General features: G+C 32.4%; 1 protein-coding gene across 2 annotated transcripts in view; it reads right to left on the bottom strand.

Moving 5' to 3' along the window:
* Nucleotides 1-26,847, bottom strand: part of ZNF804A (zinc finger protein 804A) — a 262,701-nt gene that overhangs the window by 6,105 nt on the left and 229,749 nt on the right. For both annotated transcript variants that reach the window (XM_019752851.2, XM_074339012.1), the window contains exon 3: nt 1,041-1,171. In XM_019752851.2, the coding sequence (XP_019608410.2) occupies nt 1,041-1,171 (131 nt within the window). The remainder of the gene's footprint in view (nt 1-1,040; nt 1,172-26,847) is intronic.

The raw sequence follows: 26,847 nt of genomic DNA, 5'->3' as shown, positions 1-26,847 counted from the left end.
ATAGCTGTTATATTTTATTTTAATAGTTCTATATAGGATTCCATGTACACTTAAATTTTATTTTGATTTTTTTCCAATTTGGTATCCCAAACAATATTTTGATGTATTAATATCCCCTAAACTATTTTGTGCAAAATCAATTTGATATAAAATAGCTTGTCCATAGACAACAGGAAGAGAGGCCTGTTTATTGGAAGGAAGAGGAAAGGACACTCTAAATGGGGTCTTCTTTTCATACCATGGCCCTGGCCTGAATTGTAAGTTCTAAATTGTAACAGTATAATTGCTTTCTGTTAGAAGTAGGTCAAAGTGTAACAGTTGTGAACATCAAATAGCCCAGTTATAGTTCTTTCACAGTGAAACTAATTTTGACCTGCCTCTGAAATGTATAGGGTCTTCCTGACCCCTTTCTTATATTCTTAAATTAACTTCAAAAGAATGTTCTCCAAATTTGCAATTAAAAAAGTAATTTCCTTGGGTGGCTTAGTTGGTTAGAGTGCGAGCTCTGAACAACAGGGTTGCTGGTTCAATTCCTACATGGGCCAGTGAGTTGAGCCCTCCACAACTAGATTAAAGGACAATTACTTGGAGCTGATGGGCCCTGGAGAAACACAGCATCCCCCAATATTCCCAATAAAATTTATAATATATATAAAGAAGCAATTTCCTCTTAAAACTCCATTTATAACGAAGGTCATAAGATGGTGCTTTGGTCAGTTATTCAATCAAATGCTTTGAATTTCAGCAAGAAATAGAATAACTTTCAAGTAAGATAGCTTAAATACAATAATGTGAAATTTATTTTTTTACAAATTAAAGTTATAGTAATTTTTTTTTTTTAAATTGACATGTGCATCAAACATGTGTTTGCATAAAATTCAAATTCAATTTACTGTTTAAAATCCACAGAAAGCAATGAAAATGTGATTCTTATTTTGGGTACATAAATAAATAAATTTGTGGCCTTTATTTCTATGCTTTTTTTCCATTTTTTTTATCATTAGATTTTCAGAAAAGTTAACATTTCATTGCACACTCACCATACAGTTTCTTTTCTTAGCTCGGCCAGCTTATGTAGGCGTTGGAGTGCCTTTTCCTGTTTTCTTTCATCTTTCCTGGATTTAGATGCTACATTTCGAGCAAATTCTCTTTGTTTCAGTTCTTTGAGTCTCTATTAAAAAATATGGAAATTATTAATAGTATTTGGGTATACAGCAGTGTTAAAGTTACTAAATTGTGAGAATTTTCTAATACATCATCTTTGACCTCATCTAAGGAAAATACATTTGTGACAATCAATTTAGAAAAAAATATATATATTTTTTGCCTTTTTGGCTTGCAAAAATGCTAACGCATATTGTTACACTACATTAAAAGATATACCCATGCCTTAGGTAAATTGGAATTGAAAACTTTCATTTCTGCTTATTGATTGTTGCCTGCCAAGTTTCTCCACCTAATTCAGATAAAGTATTGGAGTCTTATAAACCCCTAATTTTCAAATAAATGAAATTAGCTTGTGTATTTCAGTTATATATAATAAATTTCATCATTTATTAATGTGCTCTATGTTCGAAATAACCTGGTCCTTTTCTTATTTTCTAAGAAGTGTAAATGTTTCATGTTAATCCATAAGGCAAATGACCTATACTAATGTGATTTTAACTCTCCACCTTCCCCCAACCCCCTGCAAATATCAGGCACATTACACAACTAATTCAAGATCTAGGAAGAAAATTAATATTGTTTTTATGGAAATTCTTTTTACAATGAGTATATTTTTTCATTTTAATAAAAAAGGGGCTCATTTGGGGGCTTTGAAGGCTAGAAAAAAGAGCATGTCAACTCGAATAGAATTGGTAGCCATGTTTGTGACATGATTTCAGAGATCCCAAAGTGATCCCTTGCCCTAAATATTTTCACTATAGCATTTCACAGAGACAGAGTACAGTTGTCAAAAATGATGAAAGTACTATGTTTTCTCATGAAGGATCATGTCCTTATGCAATTGTCATGTTACAGTCTAAGAGTAGGACTCCAAGAAAATAAAACATACACTAATCACATTTTTATGAAGCAAAGTCTTAATAAATGCCTTATACATATACACTGATGTATGCTGGGGCTTAGAACAATGCCTGTTTATAAAATGACTGCTTAGTAAATATTTGTTGATTTATGTGTGAATCACTGGAGCCTTCAAATTAGGAATTTTCCTACCCTCCCCCCTCCAAAAAAAATATAGTGATGCTAAAGCAATAAATTAGCTTCCTGGTGATCCTGGATTCTATCTGCTTGATTTCACCTGTATAGTATTATAGCTTAAGCTTCAAATAAAATCTAATATTGTAATTGATGGGATTAATATAAGGTGTGTATAATTATTTTAAAAGAGTTTAGAATAGTTATTTTAAAAAATTGCAAAGATGCTTTGAAATTGCTCATTTGCATTGACATATTTGTGAAGAAGGGATTTATTCAGAGTTGAATTTAGATTAAAGATCAAGTCATAAATATCTAAATTGTACAAGTATTTCATAGAAAGTTAAACTCTGTGACATCATTACTTTGACATAACTATAAAAAGTAGCTACAATTTTATAATCTACATTAAATTGATTATAAAAAAGATCTAAAATTAGAGTATAAGTGGGAAAGAAAGTTTTACTCTAAATTTTAGGTATTCATAGTCTTGGTTGTCGCTCTTTCCTAAATCTTTGCAGTAATAAGACTCATTCAAGAAACAATTAGTTAACAGCCAATTTGCTAAGTGGCTGAGATTTTAAACAAAAAGTTAAGGAAAATGTTTTTACCTTTATTTAGTGTATGTCTGCGTTTAGTTTATGACTATGTGTAGGCAAGTATGTGAGTGTATGTTTATAAGCATTTTGCAGATTAGGGAGAGGACACGCACAGGAAGAGGTGACAGAACTAACTGGTTGAGGTATTGTTATTGTGCCATATAGGAGACAGACTGGGTGACTAACAAAATCCCAAGGAAGGCTACCTGGGAAAAATTACATCTGATCTGGGTCGTGAAGGATATAAAGGAGCATGAAGAATCAAGGTTGAATTTGAGCATTGGAGGATATTTCAGCAAAAACAAACAGTCTTGTATAAATATGGAATTTGGAGCATGTAAATTCTAAAAAAATAATTGCATGTAAAGAAGTATAGTGGAACAGAATGTAGGTGTGGAAGTGAAGAGAATTGATGAATTATAGAGTCCAACCAAATCATGGGATCCCTGTTTATCGTATGAAATGTGACTGGAGGAAACATTGAAGGACTTTAAATAATTCAATGCCACTATAGAATTTTCACTCTGTCAAAATTCTTTTGGCATCACTATACATGAAATTTTGCCACTGAACAAGATTAAAGACATGGAGACCCATAAGTAGGATATTACAATGATCCTGGTAAGAAACATGAAAAGCTTTTTTTTTTTTTTAAGGCAATTGCAGTGGGGAGAAAAAGCAGAATTGGTGATTTATTTGATGTGAGCAATTGGGTGAGCTAAAGGGTATGCATAATCTTTACTGAAAAATACTACCTGCCGTTGTGAAAAAGAGACATTCAATCATGAGATTGTTTGGGTGCTAGGAGAATGATAGCAGAGAATCTGAAAGGCAATAGAAGCTAAATTCTCTAAATTAAATACGTAGATCAAAGTGCAAAGCAAAATGAAACAAGATAAAAGTTGTAACACCAAGGAAAAAACTAATGCTTAAAGATTTTTTTTTTTACATTCTTATTTATAAATAGTGATATTTTAACAAACTGAGATAATTTATTTCCTACTAGGTCTTTTGGGATACTGGAGATAATAAACAGGAAAGACAGACTTGACTATTTTAATAAAATATTTAGGATAAAAGTTAATTTCTAGTTATTTATCTATCTATCTACTATCTATCAGCTACCTATATATAACTTCTATTATATATATATATATATATATATATATATATATATTCAGTTAAAACTATGATACAATGCTACTAACAAAATCCAAGCTTCTTTTCTAAAGCAAGTATATAAAAATGCCAAGACTTTCACTATTTACTGTTTGAGATTGACCACTATGATTTAAATTAATCCATTTCCATAGTAGTTAAATATGTAGGAGTCTGTCAGTTATCAAATGCCAGTGCTGTTGTGTTATCTGTGATATAATTGAGTGATTAACATGGCTGGAATCAGCCCCTAAATGCTGGTATGGAGAACTGTGTATATTTAGAATGTAAATGTTGTTTTGGTTTTGTAGGGGTTGTCAAGAAGCACCACGCTACATGCAAGTGTTCCTATGGATCTCAATCTCCCTCTCTGTACAGATAATTCTCTTATCTCAGTGACAGACTTTCTGATATCAAGGTAAATGGGCTTGCCTAATATTTAGGAACTATTCAGTTGCAGAGCTTATAGACCTGGCCAAATAGTTTGGTTAGTTTCAGGCTAGAATCAATCAGTCTTTATATCTTTTCTTGTATTTTTCTGAAGCAAAAATAAAGTCCTACATCATATTTTATATCTAGTACAGTGATTATGAAAAGTAAATAATAGAAACCAAGTAAATTCTTTTGAGAATGCCAAATGGAAAGAAAACTTCCACACAAATAAATATACAAGATACCTCCAAGGCTAACGGAAATATCCATGTTATTTCAAAAGCTTCCTCAACAATTTATTGAGAATCACTCAAAAGAAATTCTAAGTGATAAATGTCGAGGCAGGAATGCCAGTCAGCAAGAGTCAGAAAACTAGAATGGTAAAAGGAATTTGCGGAACAATGTGGTCTCATTACTGTATTACCAAACAAATTATAATATGCACTGCCACATAATTCAATATGTGATTAGGAAATACGCAGGTAGAGAATGGACAAACATAAAGAATTAATATTCTTTGGTTATGATGCCATCTCAGAGGGCCTACCTTACTTTCCCTCTGATTTACTTCTATTAGTCTATAGAGAACCAAAATGTCACAAGAACAACATGGGCCATTAATCCTCAAATATGGTTTCAGAAAACTCATAGTATTGAATTGTTGGGAAGGTTATGATGATCCTGGCCTCAGGTTATACTGGCAAAGGTGTAATCAATGTGGCAAAGGAGGGATGGAGAAAGAGATTTAGATAACTCATTAGCTTGTGCTTAAACATTTAGCTAAATTACATTGCTTTACAATTGCAAACAAAACTTTCATGAACGTCCTTATATTTTATGCATCTAGTTACATACAAAAGCAGAATTACTGGAACAAAAGGTATATATGTACACATACTAGAAGCAGAATTACTGGAACAAAAGGTATATATGTACACTTTTTGAAGTTTTCCAAAATGCTATTCATAACTTTACAACATTTGTGCACCCCCACCAACAATATATGAGAGTAGATCTCATGCCCAATGTTCGGTAGCATCAGTGTTAATATGTTTAATTAATTAATAATCAATAAGTGATGTATCATTAATGTTTTGCCTATAATTCATATGTTTTCTAGGAAAGCTGGAATATTTTACATACATATTAGCCATCTATATTTCATTATTTAGGCAAATGGAGCTCCAATCACCTGAGCCACCGGCTGGCCCGGATTGTATTTCATTATTTAGAATTGGTATCATTCCTTAAAATTTGTTGAGCAATATTATATACATTACTTTGAAAATAAACATATGGGCAAACAAGGCTAGCTTTATTATCCATATTAGAGAAGACAAAACTGAAGCTAAGCAAATTTTAGAGACTCGTCCAGAGTCACATGCAAGTGGTGAAACCAGACTGGATCCTTATTCATGGGTCAGCGACATGGACTTCCACTCACCAAGGACAACCTGGTCATAGCCACTGCTGAGTGCCCAGTTGGGCAGCAATGGAAAACAACACTGAGCCCCTAGTATGGCCCCATTCCCAGGGGTGATCAGCCAGTTACCTGGAGACAGGTTGATTACATTGGACAGATTCCTTCATCAAAAGGGCAGTGTTTTGTCTTCCTGGAATAGAAGTTGACTTTGGATATGGACTTGCTTTCCCTCCCTAAAATGCTTCTGCTAAAACTGCATTCCATGGATTTACAGAATATCTTATCCGCCATCACGATATTCTACACAGCACAGTTTCTGATCAAGGAACTCACTTCACAGCAAATAAAGTATGGCGAAAGGCGCATGCTTATGGAATTCTCTGGTCTTACTATGTTCCCTACCATTCTGAAGTAACTGGTTTGATAGAACAGTGGAATGGTCTTCTGAAGACTCAGTTACAGCTTCAGTTAGGTGGCAATACCTTGCAGGGCTCGAGCAAGATTCTCTAGGAGGTTGTATTTGCTCTGAATCAGTGTCCAATATATAGTTCTATTTCTCTGATAACTAGGATTGAAAGGTTCAAAAATCAAGGGGTGGAAATGGAGGTGGCACCACTCACTATTACCCACTAGTGATCCACTAGCAAACTTTTTGCTTCCTGTACCCACACTTTATGTTTTCTTTGGCTTAGAGTTCTTACTTCCAACTGGAACAATAATTCCACCAGGAGACACATCAATGGTTCCAATGAACTGGCAGTTAAATCTGCTACTTTTCTGATTTGGGCTCCTTATGCCCCTGAGTCAATAGGTAAAGAAGGGAGTTACTGTGCTGGATGACATGAATGATTATGAGTACGAAGGAGAAAATGGACTGCTCCTCCACTATAGAGGTAAAAAAGATTATGTCTGGAATACAGGAGATCTCTTTTGTGTTTCTTAGAATTACCAAGTCCTATGACTATAGTCAATGGAAGACTACAACTACCCACATCAGGAAGTACTATTAATGGCCTAGACCCTTCAGGAATGAAGGTTTATATCACCTCACCAGGGAAAGAACCACAATCATCTGCAGTGGTTGCTGAGGGAAAAGGAAATGGGTAGTGGAACAAGGCAGTTAGTTAGAAATACCAACTATGACCGTGGGACTAGTTACAGAAATGAGGATTGTAATTGTCAGTGGTATTTCTACCACATTTTATTATGTATAAATATATGAATATAATTATATATACATGTAAAACTTTTTTCTTCTTTATCTTAACATAAAATGCATTACATAATAGTATTTACATATTAACTTTACAGCATAGTATTTAAGTTATAGGACATTAAGGATAAAAGTTAATATCACCTATAGACTTTGTAACCTCTTGGGGGAATGAGTGCATCTTTTCTTTTATACAGGATAGATGTAACATGTTAGGCAGTATATGGATCATTATTGACTTTATTTGAAGATTAAGTATGGTTTAAGGAAATGTTTATAGGTGCCAACTTGACAAGAGATGGACTTACGGTGGTTAATTATATGTGTCAACCTGGCTATGCCACAGTAACCAGATATTTAGTCAAACACCTGTCTAAATGCCACAGTAAAGAAATTTTTTATAAGATATTAACATCTAAATTAGATGAGCGATCGGATTTACTTATTAAGTCCTAGTACAGCAGATTATCTTCCACAATGTGGGTGGGCCTCATTCAATCAGTTGAAGGCCTTACGAGATAAGACTAAAGTCCCACAGGAAGAATTATACTTCCAGTCTTGGGAACTTGCATGTAACGCATCAGTCATTTCCTGGGTTTCCAGCTTGGTGGCCTGCCCTGCAGACTTTGGACCTGTCAGCTCTCACAATTGTGTGAGCCAATTCCTTAAAATCAGTCAATTAATCAATCTCTGTCTTTCTCTGTCTTTCTCTCTCTCTCTCTCTCTCTCTCTCTCTCTCTCTATCTATCTATCTCTCGCTCTCTTTTTTCTCTCTCTCCTATTTATTGTTTCTCTGGAGAACCCTGATTAATACAGGTTTTACCAGACAACGGGTAGTTTAGTTCTGATGCTTTTGGCGAACTCTGCAAATTGCCTTCACATTATCAATTACAACTTCTAATTCATTAATAGAATTCCAATTTTGGGGGGAAGAAAAGTTACTCAATTAAAACAATAGAAATCCTAGACTCCTTATAAAAAAAGTAGGTATGTGCCACAGTACTCACTAACTGAAGTATAAGCAGATATTTCTGAGGAAGATATCCCTCAAAAAAAAAAAAAAAGAAATGTCTCATTAGAGAAAAATTCCTTTTTTTTAATTTTTTTTTTAATTTAACCATGATTCGTGATGTTCACTTCCTACCCATGTGTAATTGTGAGTCTTAGATGGACAGCAGCCATCTTTCAATTGCAAGGCTATCAGCTTGGCAGAGAAGGCCTAGATGATAAGCTAGCAAAAAAAAAATAAAAAAATAAAAATATGGAACTCCCGTTCCCTAATAGAATCATTGAATTACTGCATCATCCTAGGACTGATTACCTATGTCATTTGGGGTGGAAAACAAAAGAAGCCAGCTTTGAGATTTCTCTTATTTGCAGTTGAATGTAATCTTAATTTATATATCCACTTAATAGATATGTGATGGGATAATATACATCATATTCTTAGATCTCTGTCTCCTGAGATAAAGATTCTGATGATATCTAAAGTTAAAGTTCCTTCTAGTTTTTACATTCTAAGATCAATGTTTTCATGCCACCTTTCAAGATGGATTTAGTTGGTATTAAATAAATGTTTAGAACAATAGGCATTGCCTTGTTAAGTGTTTTCTCTACTACAAGTAAATTCATTACTGTTTTAAATTTCTCCAAAACTTCTGTTCCTAGTTTTGTGTTTCAAAGTAAGTTAATATATCATCCACTATTACTGTTTCCACAGGCTTAAAATTTCCTTTGAATTCCCAAGAGTTGCTTCTATCAAGGACTATTTTCAATGGCTTTTGAAAAATCGAAGTATGCTCTCTATCTTGTATAGAAGTAATATCCTCAAAGAATTACAACTCAATCACCATCTCTATTTCCTGAATCAATTTAGCTTTCTTGGAAGACAGTATGCAGTGAATTCTATTAGAATGTTAGCAAATGTATTTCTTTAGAGAAGGTTAAGATATTCAAGTGAATGGTATCACACTTCAAAGTATAATTTCCTTCTAGTCATTATTTAATCAATGACATTATGCTGAGTGAACTTGTGGAAGACTCTTTTTAAAATTTCTTTTCCCATTACTATCATGAATGTGTACCATTTGGACTTTTCTCATGGCAGTTTTAAAAGCATCTAATCTCTTAATGGCATATCAGATCTGAACAGTATCTTTCCCCAAGGCCTCTCATTCTTTAGATTCCATTAACTCAAGTTTCTCTTTGTGGGCCAAAAATTTATTCTAGTTCTAATATAAAAGTCTTTGCAATCTGTGTATGCTATGTCTAAAACTGATTTTCTGACCATTCACTTCATTTTCTTAAGTGCTGAATCAGAAGTGTCCCATGCATTGTAAGTGCTCATGAATGCCTGTCAAATTGAATTGGCACAGGATGATAGTGATTAACTTTCTTATACAATAGAAGGCTTTGAAAATTTGCTAACAAAAATCTCAGTAAGATCTTTGGTAGTACAGGGAAAGCAATGGAAACTGAAGTATAAGAAATATTGACACTTGTATTTTTAAAAAATACGTGAACAACTTGAGTGGCCAGAAATTGAAGAATATTCAAGAATTATGGTTCAATTTTATAAAGAAATACTATGTAGCTACTACCAATGATGCTAAAAGTTATAAAATATTAGAGATACTGTTGTATTATAGTACTATTAAAATAATGGGCTAATATTTTTATAACATAATCAACTATATCTGCATCTATAGAAATAAATGTCACAAAATACATCTATAGATTACCATATGAACCTGCATCTATAAAAAAAGCCAGAAAACACACAAAATGGTAACATTTCTTTTTGTAATGTAAAATTAAAAGAACTATACTTTTATTTTCCACTATATGGTATTTTACCTTTTTTTTCTTACTAGTATGTTTACTTTGAGATTTTTTAAATTAAATTTGAAATACAAAAATGAGATACATTTTAAAACTGTAGTAAAATTACCATCATGTTGATTGTCCAATCATATGTTCATATTCTATGGCCTAAGAAATAACTGAATTACTCAAAATATTTCCAAGTTTTCTGAATATGCACAAGTAAATCAATATACCCAATAAAAAGAACAAAATAAATTCTGGTGAATTTTTATGTATGTGATTTTTAACAACATGACATATTTGTGAGCTGGTTAATATTTTTATCATCATCTCTATTGTATAAGTATAGTGGGAAAATAATATATAGAGAATGTAGTAGTAGTAGTCTGTGGGAAATATAACATTATATTATATAGATATATTCTTTTATTCTTTATTTTTCTGTGAAAAATATTTTTATGTATGTAGTTACAAATGATTTGTCATTTACTATATAATAAATCGTGAGTAAAGGGTTAGAAAACATTTTCTCCTTCTCTGTGGAGGAATTTAATCTCTGTGTAACTTTATACTTCTGTTTCTTGGACATGTAATAAAGGTGGATTGTCAATTGTGTTATTAGGCAATTTTGCTTATGGTTGAAAATAACTCCTGTTTGGCAAATTGCATTTGGACTGGGAAGAATGTGAAGGATTTATTAATACTTTGTGGGAAGCCATAGCTGGTGACTTCCCTCAGTGGAAACTAGGTTTGTCCCTTGTGAGGACCATGGAAGCTATGTCCATGGAAAGTTTTTCAAGAGTTCTTAGTTTCTATTTGTGAGATGGGGCTTCTAAACCATAGTGGCTCCCCCAAACACCTATATGATTTCTCTCCTCTCTCTGTAACTAAACTGTAACTTGGAATGCTAAAGGAAATAGCCCCCAAACTGCTGGGGAGATGTGAGGACTCTTGCTGAAGAGGAAACCTCTGATGTTAGACGCGGGCCTGTATCCTCCTAAGTAAATCTATTATTGAATAATCATTCAAAAATGTGTGTGTGGCAGTATAGACCACGGAAATGCAAATCAAAATCACAATTAGATACTATTTCACACTTACTAGGATGGCTGAAAAAAACAGAAAAAAAAAGGAAAGTAGCATATTGGTAAGGATGTAAAGAAATTGGAACCCATGTTAATTGCTGTTCGCAATATAAAGTGGTGCAGATGCTGTTGGAATCAATTTTTCAGATATTCACAAATTAAATGTATAATTACTCTGTGACCTAGCAATTCCATTCCTAGATATATTAGCCAAAAGGTGGAAAAGCTCAAATGTCCATCAATGATAAATAGACAAACTGTGGTGTATCTATACAATGGAATATTATTCAGCCATAAAAAGGAATGCAGAACATGGATGCCCTTCAAAAAACACTATGTTAAGTGAAAGAAGCCAGACATGAAAGGTCACATTTTGTGTGATTCCATTTATGTGAAATAGCTACAACTGCAAAATACACAGAGATAGAAAGCAGAACTGTCTGGAGTTTAGGATAGGAAGAAATGGGGAGTGATTGTTAAAAGGGCGTGGGGGTTTATCTTTGAGTGATGAAAAGGTTTTGAACTAGAGAGAGATAATGTTGTACAACATTATGAATGTACTGACTGCCACTGAATTGTTGACTGTATTGTGGTCAATTTTGTTATGTGAATTTCACCTAAAAAACAAAATATGCATTGATGTTCCCATATTTTCTAATATAATAACCATTTTATTCAAGTATTTATTTTAATTAGTTAAGACAAAATGAGTTTGCTTTAAGACCATCAAGCAAAATTGCCAGTTGGCAAAGTCTAGAAATAAAAGGGGGAAAGAAATATGAACAAGGAAAAAAGAACAATTTTTTGGCTAAATCATTGATTTAGTTGAATGCGATCTATTTAGAATCATTGGCATTAAAACTATTACAGTTTTGTTTTTTAATAAATAAGCATTGTAGATTCCAGAGGACTCCTTTAAACTTGAACAATTGCAAGTATCATACAGACTCTTGGCATAATCCAATCTAGAAAAAAAATCAGGCTAACTTATATAGTTTTGTAATCTCTTTGAGAAAGACAGCCCTATCGCCAGTGTAATTTACAATACTCGAAGTTGAAACAATATCTAGAGCTTTCTTAAAGATTTTCAGAAGACTCCTGAGAACTCCAGAAATAGTTAAGGGACTTCATTTACTACGATTTTTTTCTTAAGAAAATGTGGGATCTCTTCAGGAGGCTGGATTTTTAGTTTTAGTTGAGAACATTATTGTCACAAATAAAACTGGAACTAAAGGTATATCAGGAAATTGTCCAATTTCTATTGTGATATGTTTTTAACATTAGTTTCTCCTGTAGATTTATGTCACTGGTATTAAATATATAGGAAGGCAGTATTTATAATGAAAAAAATGATGAGTTTGGGAATATTTCATGGAATGGCATTTGGCCCCACAATTTGCTGTTGTGTGACCCTTAGTGATCCTTTCCCCATTTGTATACTGGAAAAACAACAACAACACCTATGTATAATCACATATGTTTCCTACCACTCAATAAGGATCAGTTTCTTTCTCCTCCTTTTTTATAAGCCTAAATTCAAATGGTAGAATTCTATATATTGTATATAGATCTCATTTGAGATTGAATTCACTGATCAAAGGTTGCTTTATCTTATAAACCTAGATAAACTTTTCTTCAAAAATACTAATCAAGTCGCATAATTGTTTTAAAAAATAAATATCAGAAACATTTTGAAATAAATCAGTTTAATGTGTGAGTAAATGTCTTTATTGATATATGTGATGACATTTTATTTTTGTAACATACAAATATCAAGTGCATTTCTGAAGGTCAAAGATATTTTATAATGCACTTTACATCTTATGTTTTAGAAAATCAACACCATATTTCATTTGTGTTAATCTGTCAATTTTATTCATATATTTATTTTGCAGCAATGGTCCATACTTGTATGTTTTAAGAAGTTAAAAATAAATTTACCGAAAAATGCATGTAATAAATCTTTTATTTTTGCCTATTTTTATATAAATCATTATAAATAAATCATCTCAATAGCTAATTAGAAAAGAATTAATTTGTCTTCCTTATTTATCTCTAGCAGTTTTGCTACATGTTTTTAATGAAAACACCTGGGATTGAGCCAGTATTACTTTATTGTTACTTTCTGTTGAAAAAAGACTTGTTCCTGATTATACGGTACAATTGTCCACAGAAGAGTTACTAAAAAGGCCTAATTAAAAATAAGTTTATAGCAATCAATTTAAGAGTTTGAGCAGTTTCCAAAGGAACTATAGTATAAAAATTTCAAATTATTATGAGTATGAAAAAAAGTGGTGGAGACATTTCACCTCTAAAAACTGATATTAGTTGTAAACTTGCTCAAAGTCACAGAAAAAAGGCTAGTGATTTTTTTTTTGCCTTTATTTTTATGACTCCAGTACTAACCTGACCTTTTATTATATCTATTTAAAAATAATTCACATTAAACTCAACAGTGTGGCAAGCTGCAGTCTGTGTTGAACCCAATTCTGTGTCATTATGGAAACACTGTAAAATGCTATTTGTTTACTTGAAGTATATATGGTACTAGGTAAACAGAATACTTTCAATAAAATAAATTTTCTATACTGTTTCATTTTTTAAATGTAATATATAGAACTGTTTAGTTGTGGTTTTAGTGAAAAGTTGTCTTTCTAAGTCTGATAATCTTAATACAAGATAAAACATGACACAGCTATCCTACAGTTCTAACCATCGGTATCCGTGGCAGATAGAATGATGATTTTCCTAAAATGTTCATGTCCCAATCCCCACAACCTGCAAATATGTCACTTGCATGGCAAAGGGACTTTGCAGATGTAATTAATGTTAAGACCTTGAAAGGGGGATAATTTCCTGGATTATCCAGATGTGTGAGATGTAATCATAAACATCTTTATAAAATGAAAGAGGGAAGAGCAAGCAGGAGAGTCAGAGTCAGAGAGAGTGATGTGAGGACAGAAGCAGAGGAGAGAGAGATTTAAAGACGCTAGCTAGCCTGCTCCTGCTGCTGCTGCTGCTAGCTTTGAAGATACAAAAAAGGGTTATGACCCAAAGAATGAAGGTAGCTTCTTAAAGCTGAAAAAAGTAAGGAAACAGATTCTCCCCTAGAGCCTCCAGAAGGAACACAGCCCTGCTGACACTTTAATTTTAGGACTTCTGACATGAAGAACTGTAAGATCATTTGTGTTGTTTTAAGCCAGTAAATTTGTAGTAATTTCTTAGAGCAGCAGTAGGAAACTAATACCATACCGAAGGCATAATCATTTTGTAGCAGAAACTTACCATAACAGGAGAGTACAAGATGTTCTGAGAAAAGATTAGGTTGAAGTTACAAAATTGATCAAGAGGCTAGAATTCATTAACAGCTATCTGTATGACTTTATAAATCATATTATAAAGTCCTTGTGTCCTCATCTATTAAATATGAACCACCTACCTTTTAGAAATTTTTTGAAAATCAAAACAAAACAATAAACATGACAGTGCTTCTCAAACTAAAAAAAAAGTTGTATAGTTACATGACATAGCTATTTCTTTTTTTATTGTTTAGATGATTAAACCTTCAATAATTTGAATATGCAGCCTAAACCTCTGTCAGTCTTCCTTTATTTTAGATTCAAAGATATGATATTTTCTGTTAAAATCTTTCCTCCATTTGAAGGAGTATGTTTACCTTGTTACAGTGTGTGTCCCTGTAGTGTCACAATTTAATTCAACCATATGATTTGTTTATTTCCAACTTATAAGACACTATTGAAGTTATTATGGAAGCAAAGAGATGGATAAATGAACATCTCCTAATCTCAGAAACATCAAATTTGGCAGAATAAAATATATCATATATGGAATACAAAGTGGCAGTTTTTCAGAAGAGGGAGGTATCATGTTTCCCACAAGGGATTTATGAAGAATTATAAATAAGCTTTGGGTAATTGTCAAAAACAAAACAACAACAATGAAAAAAACATCCCTTAAGATATACAATAAAGGTTATCAAAGGTAGTTTTCAAGTCAGAAAAAAATGATTGGAGGATGTAGAAGGAATGTTTAGAGTTTAACATAACAAATGTAGAACGGTGAGATAAATTCACTGGTTATCCATTTCTGCTTAAAACATCATCACAAACTAAATGGTTTAAAGTGACATACATTTATTAGGCAAGGGTCCTGATGTCAAAAGTCAAGCACAGAGTGGCTGTGTCCTCTGCTCAGGGTAGACAAAGCTGAAATCAGAGTGTCAGACTGAATTTGTATCTAGAAACTCTAGGGAAAATCTTCTCCCAAATGAACTCTTATTTAAATGGGCAGAATTCAATCCTTTGTGGTTGTAGGACTGAGATGCCAGTTTCCTTGTTGGCTGTCAGCCAGAGACCTCTCTTAGCTACTACAGGATGCTGCCTTCCTTCTGATGTAGCTCCCACCATCTTCACAGATAGCAACTGAGAATTTCTCATGTGTCAAATCTCCCTCATTTTGTAAAATTCTGACTTCTTAGACAAGCAAGAGAAAACTGTTTTTAAAGAGCTTAAGGGATTAGTTCAAGCCTAATGAGATAATCTTAAAGTAAACTAATTTGGGATCTTAATTGCATTTGCAAAATCAGTTTATGGTAGAACCATAATTAAGTAACTGGGAGAAGATGTGTATACAGGGGCCTGGAATCTTGTGGGCCATATTAGAATTCTATCTACCACAGGAATAAAGCAAAGATGATATTGAATAGGAAATAGATTTCTCTTAAGGATTAGAAAGTATAAATATTCTGCTAAAACACTTGGATTTTATTCTATAATCACACAAAATTGGAGTAACAACCCTCCCATATATTATTATAAGAAACTTTTAGTAGAAAATCAATTTCAAATGAATTGAAAATGTCTGATGCAGCAAATAATATCCTTCCTTTTCTTTCCAGTGATTCAATAAATGACAAAATGTAATTAAGAAAAATAAAAATAATGAACTGTTTTTTAAACCAAGAAAATGAGACAGAAGTGGACCTAAATATTTAAAGAAATCTGGATTATGGAAAGTCAGTAAGATTGGATTGACAAGAAATACAGATAAGGAACACTGGCAGCTCCGAACACTGAAATAAGTGTGGTGATTCTAAAGGGAAATCCAGAGACTCTGCAATGTGGATTGACAAATGTAACAATGATGAGCAGCCTTGATGTGATTTTCAGATTAGTTTTAAAACTGGACTCAGAACAGCTAGACAAATGGATCTTTTCCAGCAAAAAAACAACAACAAAATCCTCTTACTTAAGCAGTGAAGGAGAGGCTCATCTCTTCTACCTAAATATTCAGCATAAAATCACCCCTGGTAGAAACATGCCTAAAACCACACTGTATCAATAATGCAAAGCCCAGAGTCTGCACTCCAGTTGAAGGAAAAGATACACTGGAAACAAATCTAGATTCAGCTCTCTGTACTGATCATCCTGGTCCTTCCTGAGAAAAAAATAACATCACTTATAAATAAGTGAGAATGAAATTGAGATAATTAGTAATACGAAATGATAGAGAACAAAACAAAATGCTACAAATCAAATATTGAGGGAAAATTACTTGAATCCTGAATTCTATACATAGGCAAATGTTAAAAGAAAGAAAATATTTTTAACATGCCAGAGCAAAAAAAATTGTTGTTATCTGATTATCATAAATATTACCTTATCTCAGCATAAACCGCAGTAAAAGAAAAAGAAATACATAGGAAAGGACAACATGAAACATAAGAATCAGTGCCAGTTGAGTATTATCAAAAAGAATCAAAGAAAGTTTACAAGAAGTTGAAAGAAAGTCCTTTGAAACTTGAAGGCAGGGGTAGACTTTTTTCAAGCAGCAGGATTTAGTAACAAGATTACATTCTTTTCTTTATGTATTTAGTTATTAATTTGGTTCTGTGAAAAACACCTACTTAATCATAACAACATGTAAACTGGTGTTGGGCATACAATGATTCAACATAAAAACAGTACATTGAAGATTTAATTACAGCTGTTGAACAGAATAAATTCTGTTAACATTTCAAATTGTCTAACTTATAAAAGTATGAACTAAGGGAAAGCTAAAATGCAGGCATACTAAGTTCTTTTTTTAATTTTATATCAGTGGGTCAATATATAATGTCTAATGTTGATGAAGCAAGAAATAAAGAATAAAACATTAATTAAAGTTATAAAGAAAACTGCTAGGTTACCTATGGATAATAGTTATTTAATAAAAATCAGAAGTAGCTGGGGAAAGAAAGTGGGAGACAAAAATATTAAATTCTTCATCTTTCAATTTGGGACATCAGTGTTAAGTCTAAAATTAACAAATTTATAATAATATATGTTAAATACTTAAATATATAATGTTAATAAATATAACTTAAAATTGGCTAAATTTGGTTACCTCTTGCATCTGAGAAAGGAGTGGAGATATAAGAATAATATTATATATATATGTTATATATATTTTATATATATATATATGTATGTTTTGGACTATTCTTTATGTTGTATTTGTGCATATCTACCATGTTTCCCCAAAAATAAGACCTAGCCAGACAATCAGCTCTAATGCGTCTAATGCAAAAATTAATGTAAGACCCAGTCTTATTTTACTATAATATATGACCTGGTCTTATGTGATATGATATGATATGATATGATATGATATGATATGATATGATATAATATAATATAATATAGGGTCTTATATTAATTTTTGCTCCAAAAGAGCAAATTAGAGCTGATTAGAGCTGATTTCTGACTAGGTCTTATTTTTGGGGAAACAGGGTATTAACAGCTTTAAGACCTGTTTTACATTAAAAAAAAACAACACTCAAATATTCAAATGGTCAGGAGCAAACATTCAAAATATAATAAAAGTAAACTGGAAGATATTATATGGATGTAATTTAATTATCCCTATATAGTACTGTCTTTTTTACCTTCAACTACAAAATGGCTCTCATTTAAAATCTAGATGGTAAAGGTAGATGGAGTTCCATTTCTAAGTTTCAAACAATACTAATGAACTAACACCAGAAACCAGCACTCCATCAGCCCTTGCTTAGAAATAGTGCCAAGACTGTTATCACTCAATTGTGATTATTAATAATAGATTAATAAGAAACCCAGAACTTAATTGTATCATCCTTTCGAGAGACACTTATACATGATTAAAAGATCTGAACTCCTTCAAAAATATATACATATATATATATATATATATATATATATATATATATATATATGTAAAGAAATAATTAAAACTGTCATTGATTAATGGTGTTTTGTCTAGGCGATAAAATATGGCTAAAAGGCAGTTTTTCAGAATAAAAGAACACAGGTGACTCAGGCAAATATCCTAACAAACATGCTAATAACAGACCACTTGACAAACAATTCATAATATTTACTAGTAGCAGAGTTCTTGAATACAGAATGCTTTCAGCAGGACATATCTAATAATCCAGTGTGGTAAACAAAGCAGAAATTTGTTGATCTATGGGTATGACTCTCTGAAAATGTCAGGTAAGCTCTGTTACTATCCTAGTACAACATGAAGATGTTTCATGACCTGAATGACCTCTGATGTGTAAGTGATATGAATCACACATGTTACTTAGACCTCATATATAATCTGCAATATAGATAGATCTGATATGGACATTGAAGACTTGGGGAGTTGTGTGTGTGGCCTCAGACCTCTGTCTGCTTTTCCATGAGTACTTGTATTCCTGAAATTTTTAGTAATGATGTATACTAGGTAAGACCTCAAACACCCCAAAATCTGCAGAAAGGATGAAAATTAATAAGATGTTGTAAGTGGCATTGCACAATGTCCCTATGCTTTTGATAAACTATAGTATTCCAGTATTTTAATCATATGTGTTCATAGTAGTAATAACTCAATGCATTTGTATTTTACCGCAATGTGTATTTCTAATCTAACTTTATTACATTCCTAAAGAATAGAGAATTCCATCTTCAAAAGAAGAGATTTAACATTGACATAGACTAAAGTGCACAGCAAAACAAATTCATTTTATGAAGAGGATGCTTATTAAGGGCTTGAACAGAAGATGGACGGCCTTTTAGATTTACTTCCTTTTTCATAATGAGATTACTGAACACTTTAAAACTGGACACAGAAGAAAATCAAGGTGTAAGTAAAGTCCCATGGTGTTTCTTGCTAGAATTGAAAATGTCAAGCACATTTCTTTCCCCTAGTTCAGGATCGTTTTAATTCAATTATCTGAGAGCCTTCTAGAAAAGATTAGTCACAGAATAAAAAGTATGCTTTTAGACTAGTATTGGGTGAGAACACAGTCAGTAAAATTCCTTTTGAATTAATTTATCTTGCTGTTTATTACTGTTTCTGTTTTAATGAGCACCTAGTTGCATATTTTTTTGTGTGTGATCTTTTTGCTTTTATTTAAATAATTCAGTATTCATATGAATGGTTCACCAAGATGTTCAAACTTTGCAGACCTCTGCAAATAATTTAACAGTGTTTTCAGCTCATCATCACTACCAGGTACAAATAGAGCATCTGGAAAAATTGCTTAACTTTAATTGCAATCATGTTTCTGTTTAGTTTGATGTTATTTTTAAAGTTCAAAGGAAATAATATTTTATTCACATTAAGAATCTACAAAAGGAAATGGGAAAATCATTTGCAGAGTGAAAAAAAGTTTGACTGAATAGGAAGATAGCTAAATCCGATATACATATTTACAAGACAACCTTTTATTTTAAAAGCCAGGTAAGAGGTACTCTGATACATGAGAGAAGAAAAAAAAATTCTCAACTCTTAATGCCAGATTATTAATATTAGAAGAAACTTTGTTTGTTTGTTTGTTTGTTATACTCACCATACTGTACATTACATCTCCATGGCTTATTTACTTTATAACTGGAAGAAACTTTTGAGATACATATTGAAAAACTATATAATTATTCTTTAAATGATCCTTGGAACAAATCTTAGTTTCTTATTGTTTTCCTAATTAATTAGCTGAATAAAATGTTTGAACATGTCATTTGACATTTTATGATGGTCATGATTTTACATTTTGAGGAAATAAAGGTAACATATATCTGTATGCATATACACATATATGTACGTATGTTAATTTATATGTGACATTTCCCAAATAAAATTTTTGTAATTTTGTTTGCTATATTTCTTTGTTTTGCTCTATAAAAACATTATGGGCATGATAAGTTAAATAAACATTGTGTGATATTTTCTTTAAAACATTTTGTCTTGACACTTTTTGACACAATGCCTTATTTTTTCTTTATCTTTCCCCAATTGTGAAATCACATTTGGATTGCAACATTGATGATAACATTTCCCTTGGACTCAAGGGCTAAAAAGCTTCTTCAGCTTACAGGAATACTAGGGGTACAAAAGTTGAGGCTAACATCTAGCATATCTTCTTTTTATCAGACTCGTACTAAGCTTTTAGCGCACATCTTTGTTGATATAAGACAACCCAGTCACTTATTTTTATATTTAAAAAGTATACTGATCTGCTGAGAAAAGCAGTTTTTAATATTGTGTAGAGGATTTGGTTAGCAGATTTTGTGACATGAATTATGCTTCTTGGAAAATAGCAGCCTAACAATTCCAACTTTACCTTTGGTTGCCTTGGGAAATATCAATAGAGAGATGTCAACTGTTTCCCCATTAAATATCCCTGTTTATCCTACAAATAAAAGCAGTTGTCCATGACAGAGTACGTAGGCAGCATTTTCCAAATTGCTACAAATACACTGAGGTAAAATTTGAGCTGGAGTAAGAATGAGATACTGCACCATATCATGTCAGTTTCCAACAGAGTGAAATCTGTATGAAGAAAATGATTTTGGGATTAATATATTTATTTTGATAGATTTTTGAACGGAATATATTTCATATGTATTATAGTGCCTATTGGGTGCAATGTATTTAGGTATGCGACTGAATAAGAAGCAACACAAAAAATACAAGACCAAAAATATTTACACAAACATGATTTTTTGTGTGTGCACCTTTAGTATACACTGATATACCAGGGCTGCCAAAAAAATGTACACACATTTTAAGATAACATGTGCCATGGGTACATGGGTAACATGGTAACATTTCTTACATGTTTGATCTTGAATAACTGGGAAGAAGAGGAAGACGAGAGGTAGAATACAGGGTGGAGGTTGTGGGGAATCTATGTATAGATTTCTTGAAAATTCTGCTTTACTTTTCAGAGTGAATTTCATTATTTTTATGTACCAGTTATCATAATTTAATATTAAATAATGGTATATGGATATATACCAATGTAGATTCTATGCAGAATTGTTTTTATGGTGCATCAACTATTTTAAAATTGTCTTTGGACAATTTTTTACACACTAGGAAAAAGATTTTGACTACTACTGATTACACCCAGAGACAAAAGGCAAAGCCATGGTGATATATGCAACACAGAAGAGGGAGGTGTTGAAAAAAAAAAATCAGTCTCGACTACTAAAAACAGAATATCATCATTAGAGAAATGTGTTATTTTCAAGTAGATTAGATAATATTGAAATTAAAAGGAGGAAGATTGGAAATGGGAGTGTTACAATACTCAATGACTGGTTTTAAATATCTGTAGAAAATTGTATTAAGTTCTTAGAAAAAAATGGGTTAGAAAATGACTTGAACCTTACCTTATGGAATATAAAAAGAGTGACTTCATATGCATGGCATAGTCATTTGCAGTTACTAGAAATTTGTGATACAACTATAAATAACCTATATTGTTTTAAGCCTATTTCTTACTTTTCTTACATGAACATTTCTCTCAGAGTCATCTTTATGTCTGTATAATATTATGATAATCATATATGGCATCTCAGAAGTTGTCTGTCCATAGAATAATAATTATAGCAATACAACAGGATTTCAATATATGAAGATCTGTAGATACTGGGTTGCACAATAACTTGTTTGCCAGTTTTATGACTTATCCAACGTCCAGATTTTTTTTTTTTAAGGTGTCATACTTTCAGCAACTTTAAAAAGTACAGATGATCCAAATATGTAGTAAAGAAAAATAGACATTTCAAAAAAGGAAATGTTTCTTTGAGATGCGGTTGCAAACATCATCTTGTTCTGCTTTCAGAGAGTGTGATCACAATAAAGAAACCAATCTTACATAAATGCAGTGAGTTAAAGATTGCCATAATTCTCCTTTTTTAAAGCTGCCCAAAGAGATAAGAACTATTTATAGCACTTCCAACCTCAAATTGCCAAAACAGCAAATATTTATCTCCCTGGACAAAAGAGGAAAGCAAATGAATTGTAATATATATAATAACCACATATACAGAAGTATATATTCATCTATACATTTTTGCCATCATTATCTTACTCTTTCTTTCTAGTACTACATGCTGCATTATTGTCTGCCTGTACAAATACAGACATAATTTATTCTTATACAAATTATCCAAACTATTGAAACTGAGTTTTTTGTTTTTTTTTTTGAATACTAGCTGGTGATTTCTAAATGTAGTAGTTCATTTTATATGTAAATGTAGGTACATACTGAAGTAGCCAGGAAAACATAATAAGTGACTAGTCCATAGACTGTTTACTTTTTATTTATTTATGATCAAATTTGATGTAATTTAGAATATCCTAGCAATATGATTGGGCTTGGTGATTGTCATAGCTTTAGAAAGAAAAAGAAAATCATTTGTGTAATTAACAATAAAACGCTCATTGGTAAAATATATAGCTGGGTGAAACATTTCTACACATTATATGAAAGACGTAAAAAGACAAGTTTGCTTCTTTGTTTTCTAAATAAATTACCTTCTAATTATTTGAGCCATTCCCCACTGGGTAATAGAAAATGAATAGTATTCCAACCCACATTATAATGGATAATTTACTGATAACAAGTTTTCTGGAATAACTGCTAAGTATCTTTAATCTTCTATTTACTCTCATTACACCTGCCAAATCTCCTTTGTTCCTGGGAGTGTAGGAGGACAGAAAAAGACTTACATACGCTTCTGGCAGCCAAGACCCATATACTTTCCTATATAAAATATATAGAACTTTAGTTCTCTAACTACAGGTAATGTTGCTGCCTCCATTTCTGAAGTCAACATCTGATGTATCCCATTATCTATTTGTTCTATCTTTGTTGAGGACTTGGTAGCCCTCGTTAGGTGACTAATATTCATCTGTGTTCATTCTCACTGTCAATGTAGAATCTCTGAATCCAGTCGTACCCTCCATTCTGCTCATTGGCTCAGATAATCTACCTGCATCTTTTCCCTCTCCATGGCAAGATCACCAGCTCTCAAATCAGTTGCCATCTTAGTTTCCCCAAAAGGGCAAGGGGAAATTCTGGACACTATCCATTGTATATTTAAACAGAGCTTCCTGGGGAGACCGAACAGCAAAACTTGTTGCTTAAACACATTTTGCTGCCAAATTTATTTTGATATTGGCTGAGTTTCATATTGGTATACAGCAGGCAGCCCAAAAGGCATTCTCTTTCCAGACTCCCTACTTTCAACATATCTTTATAAGACATCTCCCACTCTGGGGTCATTGCCTGGAGAGGAGAAAGAAGAATACATATGCCTAACTGTTTCTCTCTATATTGTCTTTGCTTCTTTCTCCATCTTCTTTCCAATATCTCTTTAACAATTGTTCTGGAATACTAAGAACTGTACTTTTGTTATCCCTCTATATCATGGAAGCATGCAGTATGTCATCAGATAACAACTTAAACAGTACCTTACGACCCTTGGTATCTCCATTCTCCTTTTCGACCCTGGCCTCACATTATAACCACCTGGAAAGCTTCAAACATAAGACATATGTCGTGGTCTGATACCAGAATCTGAAATTACTATGTTTTAAAACTTTCCTGGGGATTAGAATATTGAACTGAAATGAAAGTTTCTTTGTTTTATACCATGTTCACCTCCTATCATAGAAAACAGATGTCTTAGTTTCTACAGAAGCCAGGACAGTCTTGAAGTGTATTATGAGACAATCCAAAGAGCAGACAATTTAAAGTGTGGTTATTGATCTGATTAGAAGGAGATAAAAATTTAATTTTCAGGATGTTCAAAGCTAAGTACTGCTCCCAATTTCCCACATATGTAAACTTAGATTTTAAATATTTATTTTTTATGCATCAATTTTCTCCTTAAACATTTGATTTTATTAAGAGTAATTTGCAGAATCTGTCTCAAAATTATTTTTCAAAAAGTATAAATCAATCTATGTAGTAGAAAGTATAGAATAAATCTATAATAAACTATTTCCCAAAATAGATATAGTTTCATAAAATATATTAAATTATCATTAACATAGTATAATAAAAATACAATAGTAAAATAGAGGGATACAATTTTATTGATGCCACCAACCAAGTCAGTATGTAACCTACAGGAAGAATATACTTTCAAGAGTTAAGAAGTAATCATTACAATAAAAATAAAAATAAAGATACACCACTTGGGATAAAAATAGTTTCCTTATAGTTATTGTTGCTTTACAAAACTGGTGTATATTTTAGTGGTAACAATCACAAAGAAGTAGAGGAACTTTTTTTGATTGGCTTATAATGCATAATTTATATATTAGGTGAATTTCTCTACTGTAGTCTATTTTTTTTTCTTTTTCTATTTTTTTGGGATAATTATATTTAGGTAGAGAGCTTCACTTAAAGATATAGTATTTTTCACATACCCTTAAGAGTGACTGGTTCAATAGACAGCCATCATCCTAACAGATGGTAGAAGATGGAAAGGAAGGAGACTTGCAGTCCACTGGGGAAAGTTTAGGGAAATTACATTAAGTTCAGATACTAGAAATGATTTTTTTTTGTCCAGAGTCCAGCTCAAACTCAAGAATGGACAGAACTTTCAATTTAATTCTATCAAATCATGACTTTGGATTTGAAATGTCAAAACAATACAGTTCTATGACTAACTAGATATATGCATGTTTCTCTTGGGGCAGTCATTTTATGGGCAGTCAGGGAATTTCTATATGAGGAAATTGTATAGTCCTCCTGGTTTTGATGCTCAAAATGGCTTTAAAAATGAGTACAATTAGGCTGAAGTACACATCACAAGAAAAATTGCAGGGAAGATACTTGAAATGGATTGTATCATGCATTGCTTTACCTGTATATCATATTTTCTTATTAACCTTTAAATATTATCTTGTAGATGAAATTTTATCCCCACATATCAAGAAATGATTCCTTTCTCAAGTATCAGATTAGTGAACATGAGTTTAAATTATTAGGAATGTTGCAATTTGAGAATAAATCTGCTCTATTTCTATGGCAATACAAGTTCCTGCAGGAAGAGTAAATTCCAACAACCTGGCCTGATCCCGACTCCCTCTGGAGCAGAACAAAACAGCATGCCATAAAGCACTGAATCTTGACTAGTTGGTGAAGGTCACTTTAGTGCCTTTTGGGAGAAATTTCAGCCACACTGAAGCCGCTAAAGCAAAAATCAAAATGTTTGAGGGGCAGCAGCAATAAGGCAATCATTCCTTTTCTATCTCTTCATAGCATCAGCGTGACAAATTTCTTAGAGTGAAAATAACTCTGAGTTGCCATAGGTTGTCAGAGGAGAGGGCAGGCACAGTGTAGCTTTAGTTTAAGGGCAAATGAACAGTGAAAGGGTTTAAAGGAAAGTCTTTTCTTTTTACCTCATGCTGAGTTTTCCATTTTTTTTTTTTTTTTTTTTTTAATCTCAATGATTAGAATTCAGAGTGACATAACTTCACTGGAAACTGTTCTAATGTTTTTATATGAGAGAATCACTTAGAAAACGGGAATTGAGAATTAAATACATATTGATTATTTATGATGAATATACAGGCCTTAACTATGTTTTATATTTGATGATATAAAACTCTTGAACTTTAGATCCAGAAGGCCAATGAAAGTCATTTAGTCCAAACTATCAATTTGTGCATGCAGAAGTGGAACCCTGGGAAGGCAAAGATGGAAAGCTTCTCCCATACCAGACATTCATGATGGAGACTGACTGAGGTACTCGGGTCTCTTAGCTCTTCAAATACATTTGCTACACAGATAAATGTGCTTATATCATTCCCTCAAAAAAAATAAAATATATATATATATATATGCTAAGTATGTGATTTTAAACATTTTCCGCTACTGTAACATTGACAGGTACCAGAGCCCTGCTAGAGCAAACCCTGCCCTGTAGGGACAACTCCTGCACCACAGCAACTTCACTGTAGTCATGGCCAGTCCTCAAAATGAATCAGCCTGAGGCTTAATTCCTCCCATTGAAGTACAAACTGCAACCAAGGCTTAAATACAACAGGAGGGCAAACACAACACATACAAGAAACACATCTGGAGCACCCGGCCCTGGAGACCAGAAGACTTCACCACTGGGTCCCACAGGACAGCTACTACATAAGGTCACACTACTAAGACTAGGAGGCACAGCAGCCCTACATAATATATAGAAACAAAGAGAGAGATGCATTCAAAATGTGGAGACAAAAAAAAAAAAAAAAAAAGTGTCCCAAATAATAAAACAGAACAAAGCTCCTGGAGAAAAAAAAAATCCAAAAAAAAAAAAAAAAAATCTAAATAAAATGGAGACAAGCAATCTAGCAGATACAGAGTTCCAAACCCTGGTTATTAGGATGCTCAATGATCTCAGGGAGAACTTCAATAACAAGAAAGGAAACATAAAAGTAAGACAGAAAACATGAAAAAGAACCAGTCAGAAATAATTATCTATCTATCTATCTATCTATCTATCTATCTATCTATCTATCTATCTATTGAAATGAAGAATACATTAGAGGGAATCACAGTAGATTAGATGAAGCAGAAGACTGAAC

The sequence above is a fragment of the Rhinolophus sinicus genome, linkage group LG01 (genome assembly GCF_036562045.2).
Source record: "Rhinolophus sinicus isolate RSC01 linkage group LG01, ASM3656204v1, whole genome shotgun sequence".
Taxonomy (NCBI): Eukaryota; Metazoa; Chordata; class Mammalia; order Chiroptera; family Rhinolophidae; genus Rhinolophus; species Rhinolophus sinicus.
This window is presented reverse-complemented; position numbering and strand designations above follow the sequence as displayed.